We start from the raw sequence: 11,739 nt of genomic DNA, 5'->3' as shown, positions 1-11,739 counted from the left end.
CCGGCGGGTAGATCCATCCTCACTATGAACTGGCTCACATCCCAAGCTCCTCTGTCCTTCTCCTCCCCTGGCTCGGGACATGCGAACCTGACAGCCGCATGTCTCTCCTCGAGCTTACCCAAACCGACACTATTCGGCGGAGAGATACTCAAGGTAACCTCTTCGCTGGTAAGCAACTATACTGCCCAGTACTGGCAACCACCAAACTTCTTCAACGCAGACCCCCCATTCTACGGCGAAGACACCAACCTAGACTTCTGCAATGTCACCGTGACGTACACACACCCAGGTCAAAATGACACTATCAACGTGCACATATGGCTGCCCCTTTCGGTCTCGGATGAGGTCTATACAAGTTCCAGAGACACCCGACCACATTATCATGGGGAGAGCAGCAATGGAACATCACCGGTTTGGAATGGGAGACTCCTGTCCCAAGGCGGCGGTGGCTTCTCCATGTGTCTTCCAGGGTTCATCTCTCATTCGGCCCTATCGCAAGGCTATGCGATATCGCGCACCGACGGCGGTCATGCACCCCAACTTCTTGAGCCGCCTGAGCCGCCTGACACCGAAACGTGGGCTATGCTCTCCGAGGGAAACGTCAACTTGTATCTCTTCCGGGATTTCGCCTCTGTATGCCTGCACGACATGGCCACCATCTCAAAATCTATTGTCACCTCCTTTTATGGCCTGGCACCAAAGTATAGCTACTTTCAGGGTTGTTCCACAGGCGGCAGACAAGGTCTGATGCTGGCTCAACGTTATCCTCAAGATTACGACGGCATATTGGCGGCCGCCCCGGCAATATACTGGCCCAAGCTGATCGTGATGCACTACTTCGCGCACATGATGATGAATTCGCTCAGTGAGTATCCTCCGGCGTGTGAGCTGGAGGCCATCACGAGAGCCGCGATAGAGGAGTGCGACGAGTTAGATGGTGTCAAGGACGGTGTCATCTCAAACGAAGAAGCGTGCGAATTTGACCCGTTCAAGCTGGTAGGGAGAGAAATCGACTGTGAGATGGTCTACGCAGACGACGAAGGAGGTGCAGAGGGAGAGCAACGCCAGCAGCAGCGATCAAATCACACAATCATCAAGATTGGCTACGCCGCGCCGCATATCGCGTGGCATCTCTGGGGCGCTGCACCAGGCTCGGTCAGAGAACCCGACTGGCATCGCCTGACGCACTCGACGCCGTTGACATCCTTTGCGTCCACGACGTGTTTCCAGGGAAATAACAGCTGCGTCTCAAACCCGAGCTCCTTGGTGCTCGATTGGGTCCGGCTCTTCCTCTACAAGGACCCCAGCCTCACCACCGCCGAGCTCGCCGAACGGATCACACTCTCCGAACTTGTCCGCCTCTTCGACCAGTCCGAGGAGGAATACCACTCGTTCATCTCGACGAGTAACCCGGACCTGAGCGCCTTTCGTGGGCGCGGAGGAAAGATGATTACCTGGCACGGGACGAGCGATGAGGCCATCATGCCAGGCCAGACAGAGCAGTACTATGAAGAAGTACTGCAGCGAGAGCAGCGGCGGCGGCAGCGGCGGCGGCAGTACACGCAGACGTCTCAGTCAGACACCACCAGTGACAACGAAGACGACGACGACGTGAGGGACTTTTACCGTCTATTCCTCGCCCCCGGTGTCCAGCACTGCGGCGGCGGCGAGGGTGCCCTTCCCGTCAACGCGCTAGGCCAGCTGAGGACGTGGGTCGAACAGGGTGTTCCCCCGGAGATACTCCACGGCGAGAGCTTCACCCGGCCCCGCGGGGACAAGATCCGCAGGCCGCTGTGCCAGTATCCCCTTGTGGCGCGGTACAAGGGCCACGGCGACACGAGCGAGGCCGAGAGTTTTGAGTGCGCCGACTCTTTCTGAGCTGAGCCGAGCGGATTGGCTGGCTGGCTGGCTGACCGACTGACTCACTGACTACTCAGGAGGAGTCTGGAGCACCAGAGAGTCTCGAGCAAAAGCAAAATGAGAAAAACAATGAGGCAAGAAACCGAGACCGTTCTGGGAGAACAAGTACAAGTACAAACGAAGTAAACCCGTCCTGTTGCATCGACATCATTCAATTAATCCTGTATTCTCCTTTTTCCCCCTTTAATCGCGGCACGTCGGGTAATAATACTTGGGCACCCACCTACAAGTAGCAGAGTATATACTCAGGCATGCATGCATGCACTTGTGACGTCCTTGGTCAACGACATGACATGACATGGCATGACATGACGAGCAATCAATCGTGCAGTGGGTGGGTGAGCCGGAAACAATACAGTATATACGTATACCCGTATGCCTACCCGGTAGGTATACATACAACATCAATAATGTACCTCCACCACCTCGTATATATATATACGTTTTTGTAATGCTCAGTACGAGGTAGATACCTGAGGTAGGTAGGTAGGTAGGTAGGTAGGTAGGTAGGTAGGTAGGTAGGTAGGTAGGTAGGTAGGTAGGTAGCAATGAAATGTCCCTTTCGGTCCTCGCTCGAACATGCCATACCATGCCATAGACCAGGTAGACCAAGCCCTAGAAGCTGGAACCTACAGTGTATAACAAAGTATCAAAGTATCTTCCTTGTACTATCTCACTTCCCTTCCCAGATCTGATAGGGAGGGCTGGTATATATATATACACATAGACATACACACACACATGTATACGCACTCACGAATACATGTACATTTGTACACTTGAGCAGATAGAAGATGGCTCACATCTGCTCTGTACAGTCCGTTTTCCACCACGCGTCCCTACACCAAGATGCCTGTTCAGAACCCCCATGGTGTACAGGGGACAAACGCCCCTTTTATCACGTATGAGCTTTTTCATGAGCCCTCCTGGGCTCCCCAAACTCCTTGCTGTTATAAATGTCATCTTGGGTGCAACCAGCACCACACAAAAAAGGCGCCTCCTCTTCCACTGGTTTCCAGAATGTAATACAGTCATGAAAAGAAGTACGTGCTGTCCTTCAGCCTCTTAACGTCAAAGTCACCCCTTTTCGGCACTGGCCTGAATTTCATGGGCAACCACAGCCATATTTGGTTGTTCTGGCTCTTCTGCCCAGTCTTCCGCTTTTGTGTTCGGAGTCTCTGGCCAAAGGCATTTACCGCAACTTGATGTGCCTTGGCGACTGGATCAGTTGCGGTTGCATCTCTCATAGTATTGCCGGTTTTGCCGACGTCGATGGTATCGTCGTCATTGTCGTTGGCGACTGAATCTCTGAGCGGATCCAGCGTGCTTGCGAGGTCGACGTCCTCAGACACTTCGCTTGCATCGAGAGCCGCATCCACGATCTCACCTTTGGCTCCCTCCATCGTCTCGGGGATTGCGCCAATGGCTGTCTCTCCCAAAGAATCCCGATGAAACAGATACTTGTCTCCATCATATTGTTCATATAGACTCGCTGCGGTCACCATCATTTGACCTTCTTCCTGTTCTTTGGGATCCTCACTGGCCATCAATTTCTTCTTTCGGATTTCTCGCAATAACTCGGCATGTCGTCTTTGCTGGATGCTCTTCGAGCCATTGCCTGCAGGGAAGACGCCCTCGGCAACCATTTGCTTGCGGTACTCGGTGATGGCCTTGCCAAGCACATTGGACTTATTGATTTGCGCTAAATAGTAGTGACCATCGTATCGCTTGTTGAATTCAGCCGCAAGCCGCCCAATGATGTCGTCGCTATGCATTCGAATGAAAGCATCTCGCAAAAGTTCGCTAAGAGAGTTGACGTCGGCGGCGTGGGTCCAAAAACTGTCGTGTACTGCAGAAAAGCTGAGACCAAGTTCGTTGGCCTTTAAAGCCGAGAGTATCATATGCGTGGCGTCAAGGGAGTGGATGAAGTTTGGAGGGAACGCCTGGAGTTGCTTTCTCTTGTTAACAGAGTCTGCTACGCTCGGTTGAGCCAGTGTGATACTCTGAAGATTTGTCTGGATAGTCAATCCCTTGTTGATGCGATACGGCTGCACCACCGGCAGCTTGAGCGGCGTGGTCCAGATGACGGGAGATCGGAACGCGGCAGATTCCAATACTTCTTTGCCCTTGGCTTTACTTCGGCCTGATCGCTCTTTGGTCTTTGGGATGCCAGAGGCTGCTTTTTCATAAATTTTTTCTTGCTGAGCCGGCGATATCGATGAGCTGATACGGTTGGCGCAATCACCCAACCAGTACTGGATTTCGTGGGCTCCAGTGAACAGTGCACCAAGTCCCCTAAAGATTTTTCTTGCAATATACGTTGATGCTTTGCCTGAAAGCCCAGCAGCTTCGACTTCGGGGATGAGGACTTCAACCTGTTTTCGCACCTGTCGAATCGCACCAAGGAAGGTGACTCCGTAAACATTGGTCATGACTGTCTGCTTGACCACTTTTCGTGTAACTTTGCCGTCAAGCAATTTTGCCAGTGAGTCACCTTTGGCAGCGTCTTCCTTGATCTCGGCCTTGACCAGCTCGCACACGCCGCTGTACACATCGGCAGGCTTGTCACCTGGTTCCAAATTAACTTGCCGGGCTCCAGCGAGATCTCCACCCAAGGCAGCGTAGTGTTGCAGTCCATTGCACGAGCCATCCTGGTGAATCGGTAGCCTCGAGACGAACTTTGTGGGATCGAGGCTTCCGAGAGCACTGGTCAATTCGAAACAAGTGGCCAGGCATTGCCACGGATCCTCTGCGGTCAGCCACCAACGTCTTCCGCTGAGAGGATTTTTAACCGAGTCATAAATGTCGTCGAGGTGGTCCATGGGAAACTGAGCCCGATCAGACAGGCTAGCCTTGTCGTAGCCGTAAACATTGGCGAGATGGATCTTGAGCCAACGCAGTCCGTCAGGACCCAGCTCACGGCCTTTATCGAACAACAAGAGCCCTCGACAATTATCGGCGCCCATTTGGTTGAGATATGGTGGGATGGGATACGCGCGACCACGGAAATCAATATTGTGTGGCAGATAGAACGTCTCGTGGAGGTAAGCCTTTGCGATCTCCATCTGGAAATTTTGGAAACACCGGTTAGAGTGGATGCCTGTTCTCTCGTTGTCCATTGCGCGCATCTTAGAGAACCATTCCCATCGTTCTTTCTGCGTGGCATTCTCACCAGGCCGTTCGATCTCAGGGAAAACTTTGTTCAGAGGTGGGAGGTTGGCGACCTCTTCGCCGCTATTCCAAGCCTCGAGCATGACCGAGAACACATCCTTGTTGATTCGCCAGCCCGTCTTGCCAAGGACGTCAACACCCGCAAAAAGCTGGTCTAGATCACCTCGACTTGCAGCAGTGATGCCGTAGTCCTTTTGCGCAGTTTCATTCTGTTTGATCCTCAGAAAAGGCTGCTTGGACTCTAGAAAGCCCCCGTCAAAGAAGCCTTTCCAGGGCTTTGGCGGGCACACCATGGGCAGTTGCTTGGCAATCAGATGTTCGGCGGGTTCGCTGACAAGGAGCCTGACAAAGTCTTCGTGCAAGGAAACCATTCCCACCTTCCGGCCATTCTGATATGCGGTAGAGTGCAAGAAGACTGGCTGAGGCATCGATAGCGTAGCGCCAGTGTTTTGGTCCTTTCTTTTGATCGTGATCTTGGCTGTCTCAAACATAAGCTCACAAAGTACAGCCCCAACCTTCCCGTGTATTGCCTTGGTCCATTCTTTGTTGTACACAAAAGGTCGAGCTGCGTGGTGTGACGAACGTCTGTGTAGGTGCGAGGAGAGCGTTACATCATGTTCGAACGGGGACTCGATAATTCCTTGTCTCTTCGCCTTGCGCACGGCATTTCTTTCTCGATTGATATTCGTCGCATTGTATTCATTTTCGAGCGTCTGTCCAAGGGACGTGACCAGCCGGACCAGCTTGACCGACTTTGATGCGCCGACTTTGCTCATGATCTGCATCAGGGCGATGGAGGTGACAGCCGCCACATGCTCTGGGGGAAGCAGCTCAAGAAATGGAGAACATTCTGCGCGGAGTTTCTGTTGTGCTGACTTTGGGCCGGGCAGGTCATCCTCTTCCCTAGCAAGTTTGATCTCTTGTTTAATCTTTTCGGCCATGATCTCATGCCACTGCCAGAGCAAAGCTCCAATTTCGCCATGGGCAAGATCCGCCGGCAGAATGCCTATGCTAGCTCTTTTCTGGAATTCGGCCTTCCAACGATCGAGCGCGGATTGAATCGCGTCTCTCTCCAACCGTCGTTGTCTCTGTGTAAGGGGATCTTCTTCTGCTGACCTTGCTTCGACCGTGGTCTCTGTCGGTTCGGTGAAAAGAGACAGCGAGCGTTTGAGCGACGACAAGCCCAGCCCTTTTTGTTCTGTTTCCCGAACATGGACTTGTTCCTTTCCCACAGATCCAACCTGCACGGAATCCAATGGCGCAATGTCGGTAACCTGTTCAGGTAGACGAGTCGAGACTTCGATTGTGCAGATTTCAGAGAGTCTCCCTAGATCTCTATCATCCAGAACATCTCGCAGACTCAGAACTTTGCTCTCCAATTGATATCTTTTTGTCATTTCCCAATAGCGACGCACTGTTCGGTCCCTCTTGGACCCGACCAGGGTTTCCAGGGCCACCTTCAATTTCAGCGCAAAAGTATGAGCGTCTGGTTCGAGGTCCGCTTTTCTCATGTGCACCTCGATCCATTCATTTATTCGTTTTTCATGGTCGGCAGTGCGACTCCATATGACATCGTCCACCATGGCTGCAAGAACGCGATTGAAGGAGTTTCGCAACCGAGAGGGATTGTTTTGACAGAAGAGGCTCAACTGCGACAGGAGTGTGAATGCCCGGTCCCATCGGTGGACTTGCAGACATGCGTCTAGGGTGGCTTCGATTTCGTCAATATTTCGCAGCTTGTTGTTGCCCGCATGATTCTCGGGATAGTCTTCGACAAGATCGGCGGCATCGAGCATCAATATTTGAGAGAGGTCAAAAGGCGACAGGTCACTTCTGGAGTTTCGCTGTGGGTTTCGAGATGTGGGATATTCTCGATTGCCGTAGGTAAAAGGGATATAATCATCGCCGCGGTCAAAGTTCTCGTGTGCGGACGCTGGGGAGGCGAGATGCCTCGATTGGGTGATGGGTGCTGGCAAGGTTTTTGACCGCGACACCGTAGGACGTGTGGTTATTGATCTGTGCCGCTGTCTGGCAGTATAGGTCTGAGCGAGGGCGGGACACAGCCACGGGAGCTGTATCCTTTCTGCCGCCTGTTGGACATACTGAAGGGCATACTTGGAATTGGCCGCAGCTCGCGTGCGCAGCATTGCGCAAACCCAGATGCAAGACCGTGGCTAGAAGCTGCAATGATAGAATTTTCAGACAAATCTATCATCACAGAAGCCCTCCGCTACACTAGATAGATGAGAAAGAAACACAATTGCGGTGATGGTACAACCTCGTTAACAGACAGAAGATGGAGTGACTTGGGAGCGCATGGCAAAAAATCATTTTGGCTTCAGGAGCAGCTGCACCTGCGAGGATTGGAGGGAGCTCTGCCGGTGGGGCCCGGCTCACGTGCCTGATTTCAGCCAGCCAATAGTACTGGAGTCTCAGCCCCACCTGGATGGTGATCAAGGAAAAAGGGATCTCAGGGTCCATCCAGCCTGACACTCTATTGAATACCAACGGTCGAAGTAGTCAGTCTACCTCGTACTCTCCCACAATCTATTGTCAATATGGCCACCAACAAGCTCGTCAAGGTGGGAATCATAGGCTGCGGCGAGATAACACAGGTGGCACACATCTCAACACTGGGTTTCCTCTCCGACTTCTTTACCATCACGTACCTGTGCGACGTGTCAGCAGAATCTCTCAGGCACAATGCTCAAAAAGTCATCAACCACATTCCCAAAACCACACAAGACCCGGTCGAGCTTTGCGCTTCCCCAGATGTTGACCTTGTCTTCATCGCGAGCTCGGATGAGTATCATGCTATGCACGTGATAGAAGGGTTAAGGCATGACAAGGATGTGTTTGTCGAGAAACCGATGGCACTGTGCTTGAGGGATGCTGACACTATTATCGAGGCGGAGGAAAGATCCAAAGGTAAAGTAATGGTGGGCTACATGCGTCGATATGCTGCAGCCTTTCTAGACATGACAAAAGAAATTGGTGGGATGGATAAGATTCTGTACGCTCGAGTCAGAGGTACATAATGCTCTTGTCTCAAGTCATTACGAGCATAAACGCTGAATGGCAGCACCTTTAAACAGATATCATCGGTCCAAACAGCCACTTTGTTGCGCAATCAGGCACATTCCCTAAGGTGTTCACAGACTTCACACCTGAAGTCGTGCAAGACAAAAATGATAGGGCGTCAGAAATAGTACATCAAGCATTGTCGGTCGAATGTGGGATACCCGTCAATCCAGAGTCGACGAGGATGTGGCGACTGCTAGGTGGCTTGGGCTCCCATGACTTATCAGCAATGAGAGAAGCCCTCGGAATGCCAGAACGTGTCATTGGCGCATCCATCAATCTTCCATTCTGGAGGTATGCCTGCTTCCCTAACACAGCCGAACACATTTTGCGTCGAGCAGTAGTTCACTGACATTCTCAGTGCAATGCTGGAATACCCCACCTTTTCGGTGACATATGAATCTGGTATCGACAACGTTCCTCGGTTTGATGCACACATTGAGGTGTACAGCATGACCAAGTCCGTCCGGGTTAAATATGACACCCCTTATATCAAGGGTTTGCCCGTAAGCATGGTGGTGTGTGAAAATGTCGACGGGGTATACAGAGAGTCGACCATCAAGCGGACTTACGAAGATCCTTATACCTTGGAAATGAAGGAACTGTACCAGATGGTTGCCCACGGAAAGGAAGTGAAGACCACGGGGAAGGACGCAAAGAAGGATCTGAAGATTTTTCAAATGATCATCAAGGCAGGGACTGGGACCCAACCTCAGCCTGGATAATCATCTCAAGGGGTATCGTCATTGCCTCGCAAATCTTAGCATCGTTCTTCTCGAGAGCGTGAGAAGGGACCGCAAACACCTCCCTTACCAACTACCAGCAAGCCGCTCGTGGTGGATGGGATGAGCAGATGAGTTCCTGGACTTAGTCTCCAAGGGGTATCGAATCAGTAGGTGGGTTTTTCCTCGGTCGTCCTCTTTTCTTTGGAGGATTGCTTGAACCAGGTTTTGTAGTCGATGGAATTAGGTTCCTCCTAGACTGTGGGAAAGGTGCAGCGGGCTCTTGTTTGATCCGAACCTCATCCACCACGTCCTTTACTCCAGCCACATCTTCTTCTGGAATGTCGTCATCTGTAACCTCTGCGCTGCTCAAGTCGCTGTCGTCGCTCATGCCTATGAGCGCCCCATGGCTGGCTGACTCTGCCCCGCTCGCCTCCTTCTGACGTTGTCGCTTCTCTTCCTCGGCCTTCTTCCTTCGCGCTCGCTCTCGTTCTCGCCCGCGCAACTTGGCCAACAATCCCTTCTTGCCATCTTCTCTGGGCGCACTCATCCTGTCCAACCAGTCGCCGTTGCCGATACAGCTTTGTAACTTAGGAGTGTGCCGTGGATCCGACACAAGACGCATCCGCGAGTCGAATAAGACCTTAGCACTAGGCTCGTCCTCGTCCACCCATTCATATTTCTGCCACTGATCCATTTGGATATCGCGCAGTTGCTTCGCGTTGTCATTCGTTGTACGATCCTTGGTCTCATCCTTGGTGTCTCTGATCTTGATTTCGATGGCTTTCGACTCTACCTTGGGCGCCGGTGGTTCTAAGCCGGGTTTTTGGCGGGATGAACCAGCATTATTGCCACCTGCAAATCGCTTCTGGTTGGTCTCATCTTCAGCATCAATGTGATGAAGCTGAGGGCGCATTTGCACAACAGCATCCAAGTAGGTGAGGTGGATTTGGTTTTGGTGGAGGGACCCAACAAGGTAAATCGGATCACGGGTGCTCTGGTTCGGTATCTTGCCACCCAGTGTCTGGGTCTCAAGCAACGGCGCAGGAACGGTAGGTTGATCATGTACAGGAATATCCTTCAGTCTGGCTTGTGTTGTGCCAGCCCCAAACCCACCAGCCAAACCAAACGAACCTCCAACACTGATCGTGCGGCTCTCGGCCATGGCTTTCCCAAATCTCTCCCCAGCAGTTTCATTGTAGTATTCGTCTTTATTCATGGGGACATCAACTTCTATGAATCCAGCATCTGGTTTAAGACGAAGGGCAGTTGGAGTCTGTCCCACTGAGGCATTGTAAGGATATTTGTACGAGCGGTGGGAGGGATACTGGAGGAGGTACAACTTGGAGGAATCGCTGGCGGCTGCCGAGAAGCTGCTTGTCAAACAAACATCGTAGGAGGCAATGACAGGATCGTCATCGTCGGCCATAGTAGCTGGACTGGCAACAGCGGTTACACGATGTGGTCGTCCGACCAGCAGCCCATCTGTTGCAAAGGAATTATTTTTCGATCCTTCAAACTGCGCAACAAAAATGATCCATGAATGACGCGCGCCAAGGCCGCAGCTTAAATCTAGTAAGGCCTGCAGTGCTGTAAGGCTGCCACACATGTATTATTTTTGGCCTCCGGCACTCGGTGGTGGTCACGTCGACTACCTCACGCACAAAATGCACATGCTACGATGAGCAAACGCTACTGTTCGGCTAGACCAGATCAAAGAACATTTTTCCTCAATCAAGGCTCAGGAACGTAACATCCCCTCCTCCTATCCAGACTACCCGTACTCACGGTCAATACCACGCTCAGCATACTGAAAGCCTTTAAGCCTCTGTACCCGTCGCGTTCTGGCAATGTGCCTTCCTCCACCTTGTCCGCCGCGATAATCCTCCTGATCCACCTCGTTAGACGCTGCCCCGGGGCAGGGAGAATACTCTACGGACATGGGTGCGAAAACTTAGAGCTGGGTTTTGCAGGAAGTCAAAACTAGGTAGTTGGGAATAACCAGGCAGCCTTAATCGGTGGATAGAGCAACGATAGCAATATGATAGAACTGTTCAGGAAGAGGTATGGCTCCGGGGAAAGGATCTGCACAGGAGGAATGGCGTCATGTAAGCGGCAAGCTAGGAAGAGTTAAGGATAGCTAAGGTTTCCCTTTGGCGACTGGCGAAGACTAAAAGTGACCATATTAAATGCTACAAGCACTGGCAGACCTCCATTGCATCCTGTGAATTGTGATCATAGATAAAGTAATCAGACTCTGTCGCGGCGCCTCCTAAACAGTCTCATGAACCGGAAGTCCAAGTTTGGAAATTTCGTATTTCGGCCAGCCCCTCCAGAACCAGCCTGGCAACATGGCTCTTGGCCGCCCTATCCTCCATACTGAAAACCTCTGGTGCCTCCAACCCTTTACTTGACCAGAGTGCTGCCTGGTCCCGCTCCTCCTGGTCCCTGCCACCAGTCTTCGGCTTTGTAATTTGCTTCCCATTAGAAAACGAGAAGTCTTCTGACCGATGGTTGGGACAGTCTCGGTGCCGGACTCTGGATGAGGCTGGATGGACTTGCTCGATGACATGGGTCACATTTTGTCGGCCACAGGAATAGAAGCGCTGAGTAGGAGGCTCGTAATGATAGCACGGAAGATGGCTATTCAGGTTTCTGGCGCAAAATTTGAATTCTCTCGGCGCTGGATGAATATTCTTGCAACCACAGTAGTTCTGGTTGGACATAATGAATAGTGTATGGCTGGCTATAAATATGCGCGAATGGGACAATGTCGCTGGATATACTGAGTGTGCGGGTGGATATAGAGAGATATTGTCGTTTGCGCGGCTGCGCCAGAGCAGAT

The 11,739-nt window shown here is 51.9% G+C and overlaps 4 protein-coding genes across 4 annotated transcripts; 2 read left to right on the top strand and 2 right to left on the bottom strand.

Annotated features, from left to right (window-relative positions):
* Positions 1–24: 24 nt before the first annotated feature.
* Positions 25–1,878, top strand: Z517_04896 (uncharacterized protein; the record flags this gene model as incomplete). Its single annotated transcript, XM_013430224.1, has 1 exon — positions 25–1,878. One exon carries the CDS (start codon positions 25–27, stop codon positions 1,876–1,878), a length of 1,854 nt encoding a protein of 617 aa, XP_013285678.1.
* Positions 1,879–2,951: 1,073 nt separating this feature from the next.
* Positions 2,952–7,238, bottom strand: Z517_04895 (uncharacterized protein; the record flags this gene model as incomplete). The annotated part of the gene is made up of 1 exon (XM_013430223.1): positions 2,952–7,238. The coding sequence occupies one exon, from the start codon at positions 7,236–7,238 to the stop codon at positions 2,952–2,954; it is 4,287 nt and encodes a 1,428-aa protein (XP_013285677.1).
* A 411-nt stretch (positions 7,239–7,649) lies between these two features.
* Positions 7,650–8,897, top strand: Z517_04894 (uncharacterized protein; the record flags this gene model as incomplete). Its single annotated transcript, XM_013430222.1, has 3 exons — positions 7,650–8,121; positions 8,187–8,466; positions 8,534–8,897. 3 exons carry the CDS (start codon positions 7,650–7,652, stop codon positions 8,895–8,897), a joined length of 1,116 nt encoding a protein of 371 aa, XP_013285676.1.
* Positions 8,898–9,039: 142 nt separating this feature from the next.
* Z517_04893 (uncharacterized protein) lies at positions 9,040–10,323 on the bottom strand (the record flags this gene model as incomplete). Its single annotated transcript, XM_013430221.1, has 1 exon — positions 9,040–10,323. One exon carries the CDS (start codon positions 10,321–10,323, stop codon positions 9,040–9,042), a length of 1,284 nt encoding a protein of 427 aa, XP_013285675.1.
* Between the last annotated feature and the right edge of the window lie 1,416 nt (positions 10,324–11,739).

The sequence above is a fragment of the Fonsecaea pedrosoi genome (assembly GCF_000835455.1).
Source record: "Fonsecaea pedrosoi CBS 271.37 unplaced genomic scaffold supercont1.3, whole genome shotgun sequence".
Taxonomy (NCBI): domain Eukaryota; kingdom Fungi; phylum Ascomycota; class Eurotiomycetes; order Chaetothyriales; family Herpotrichiellaceae; genus Fonsecaea; species Fonsecaea pedrosoi.
The sequence above is the reverse complement of the archived record's forward strand: the minus strand, read 5'-3'. Positions and strand labels throughout refer to the sequence as shown.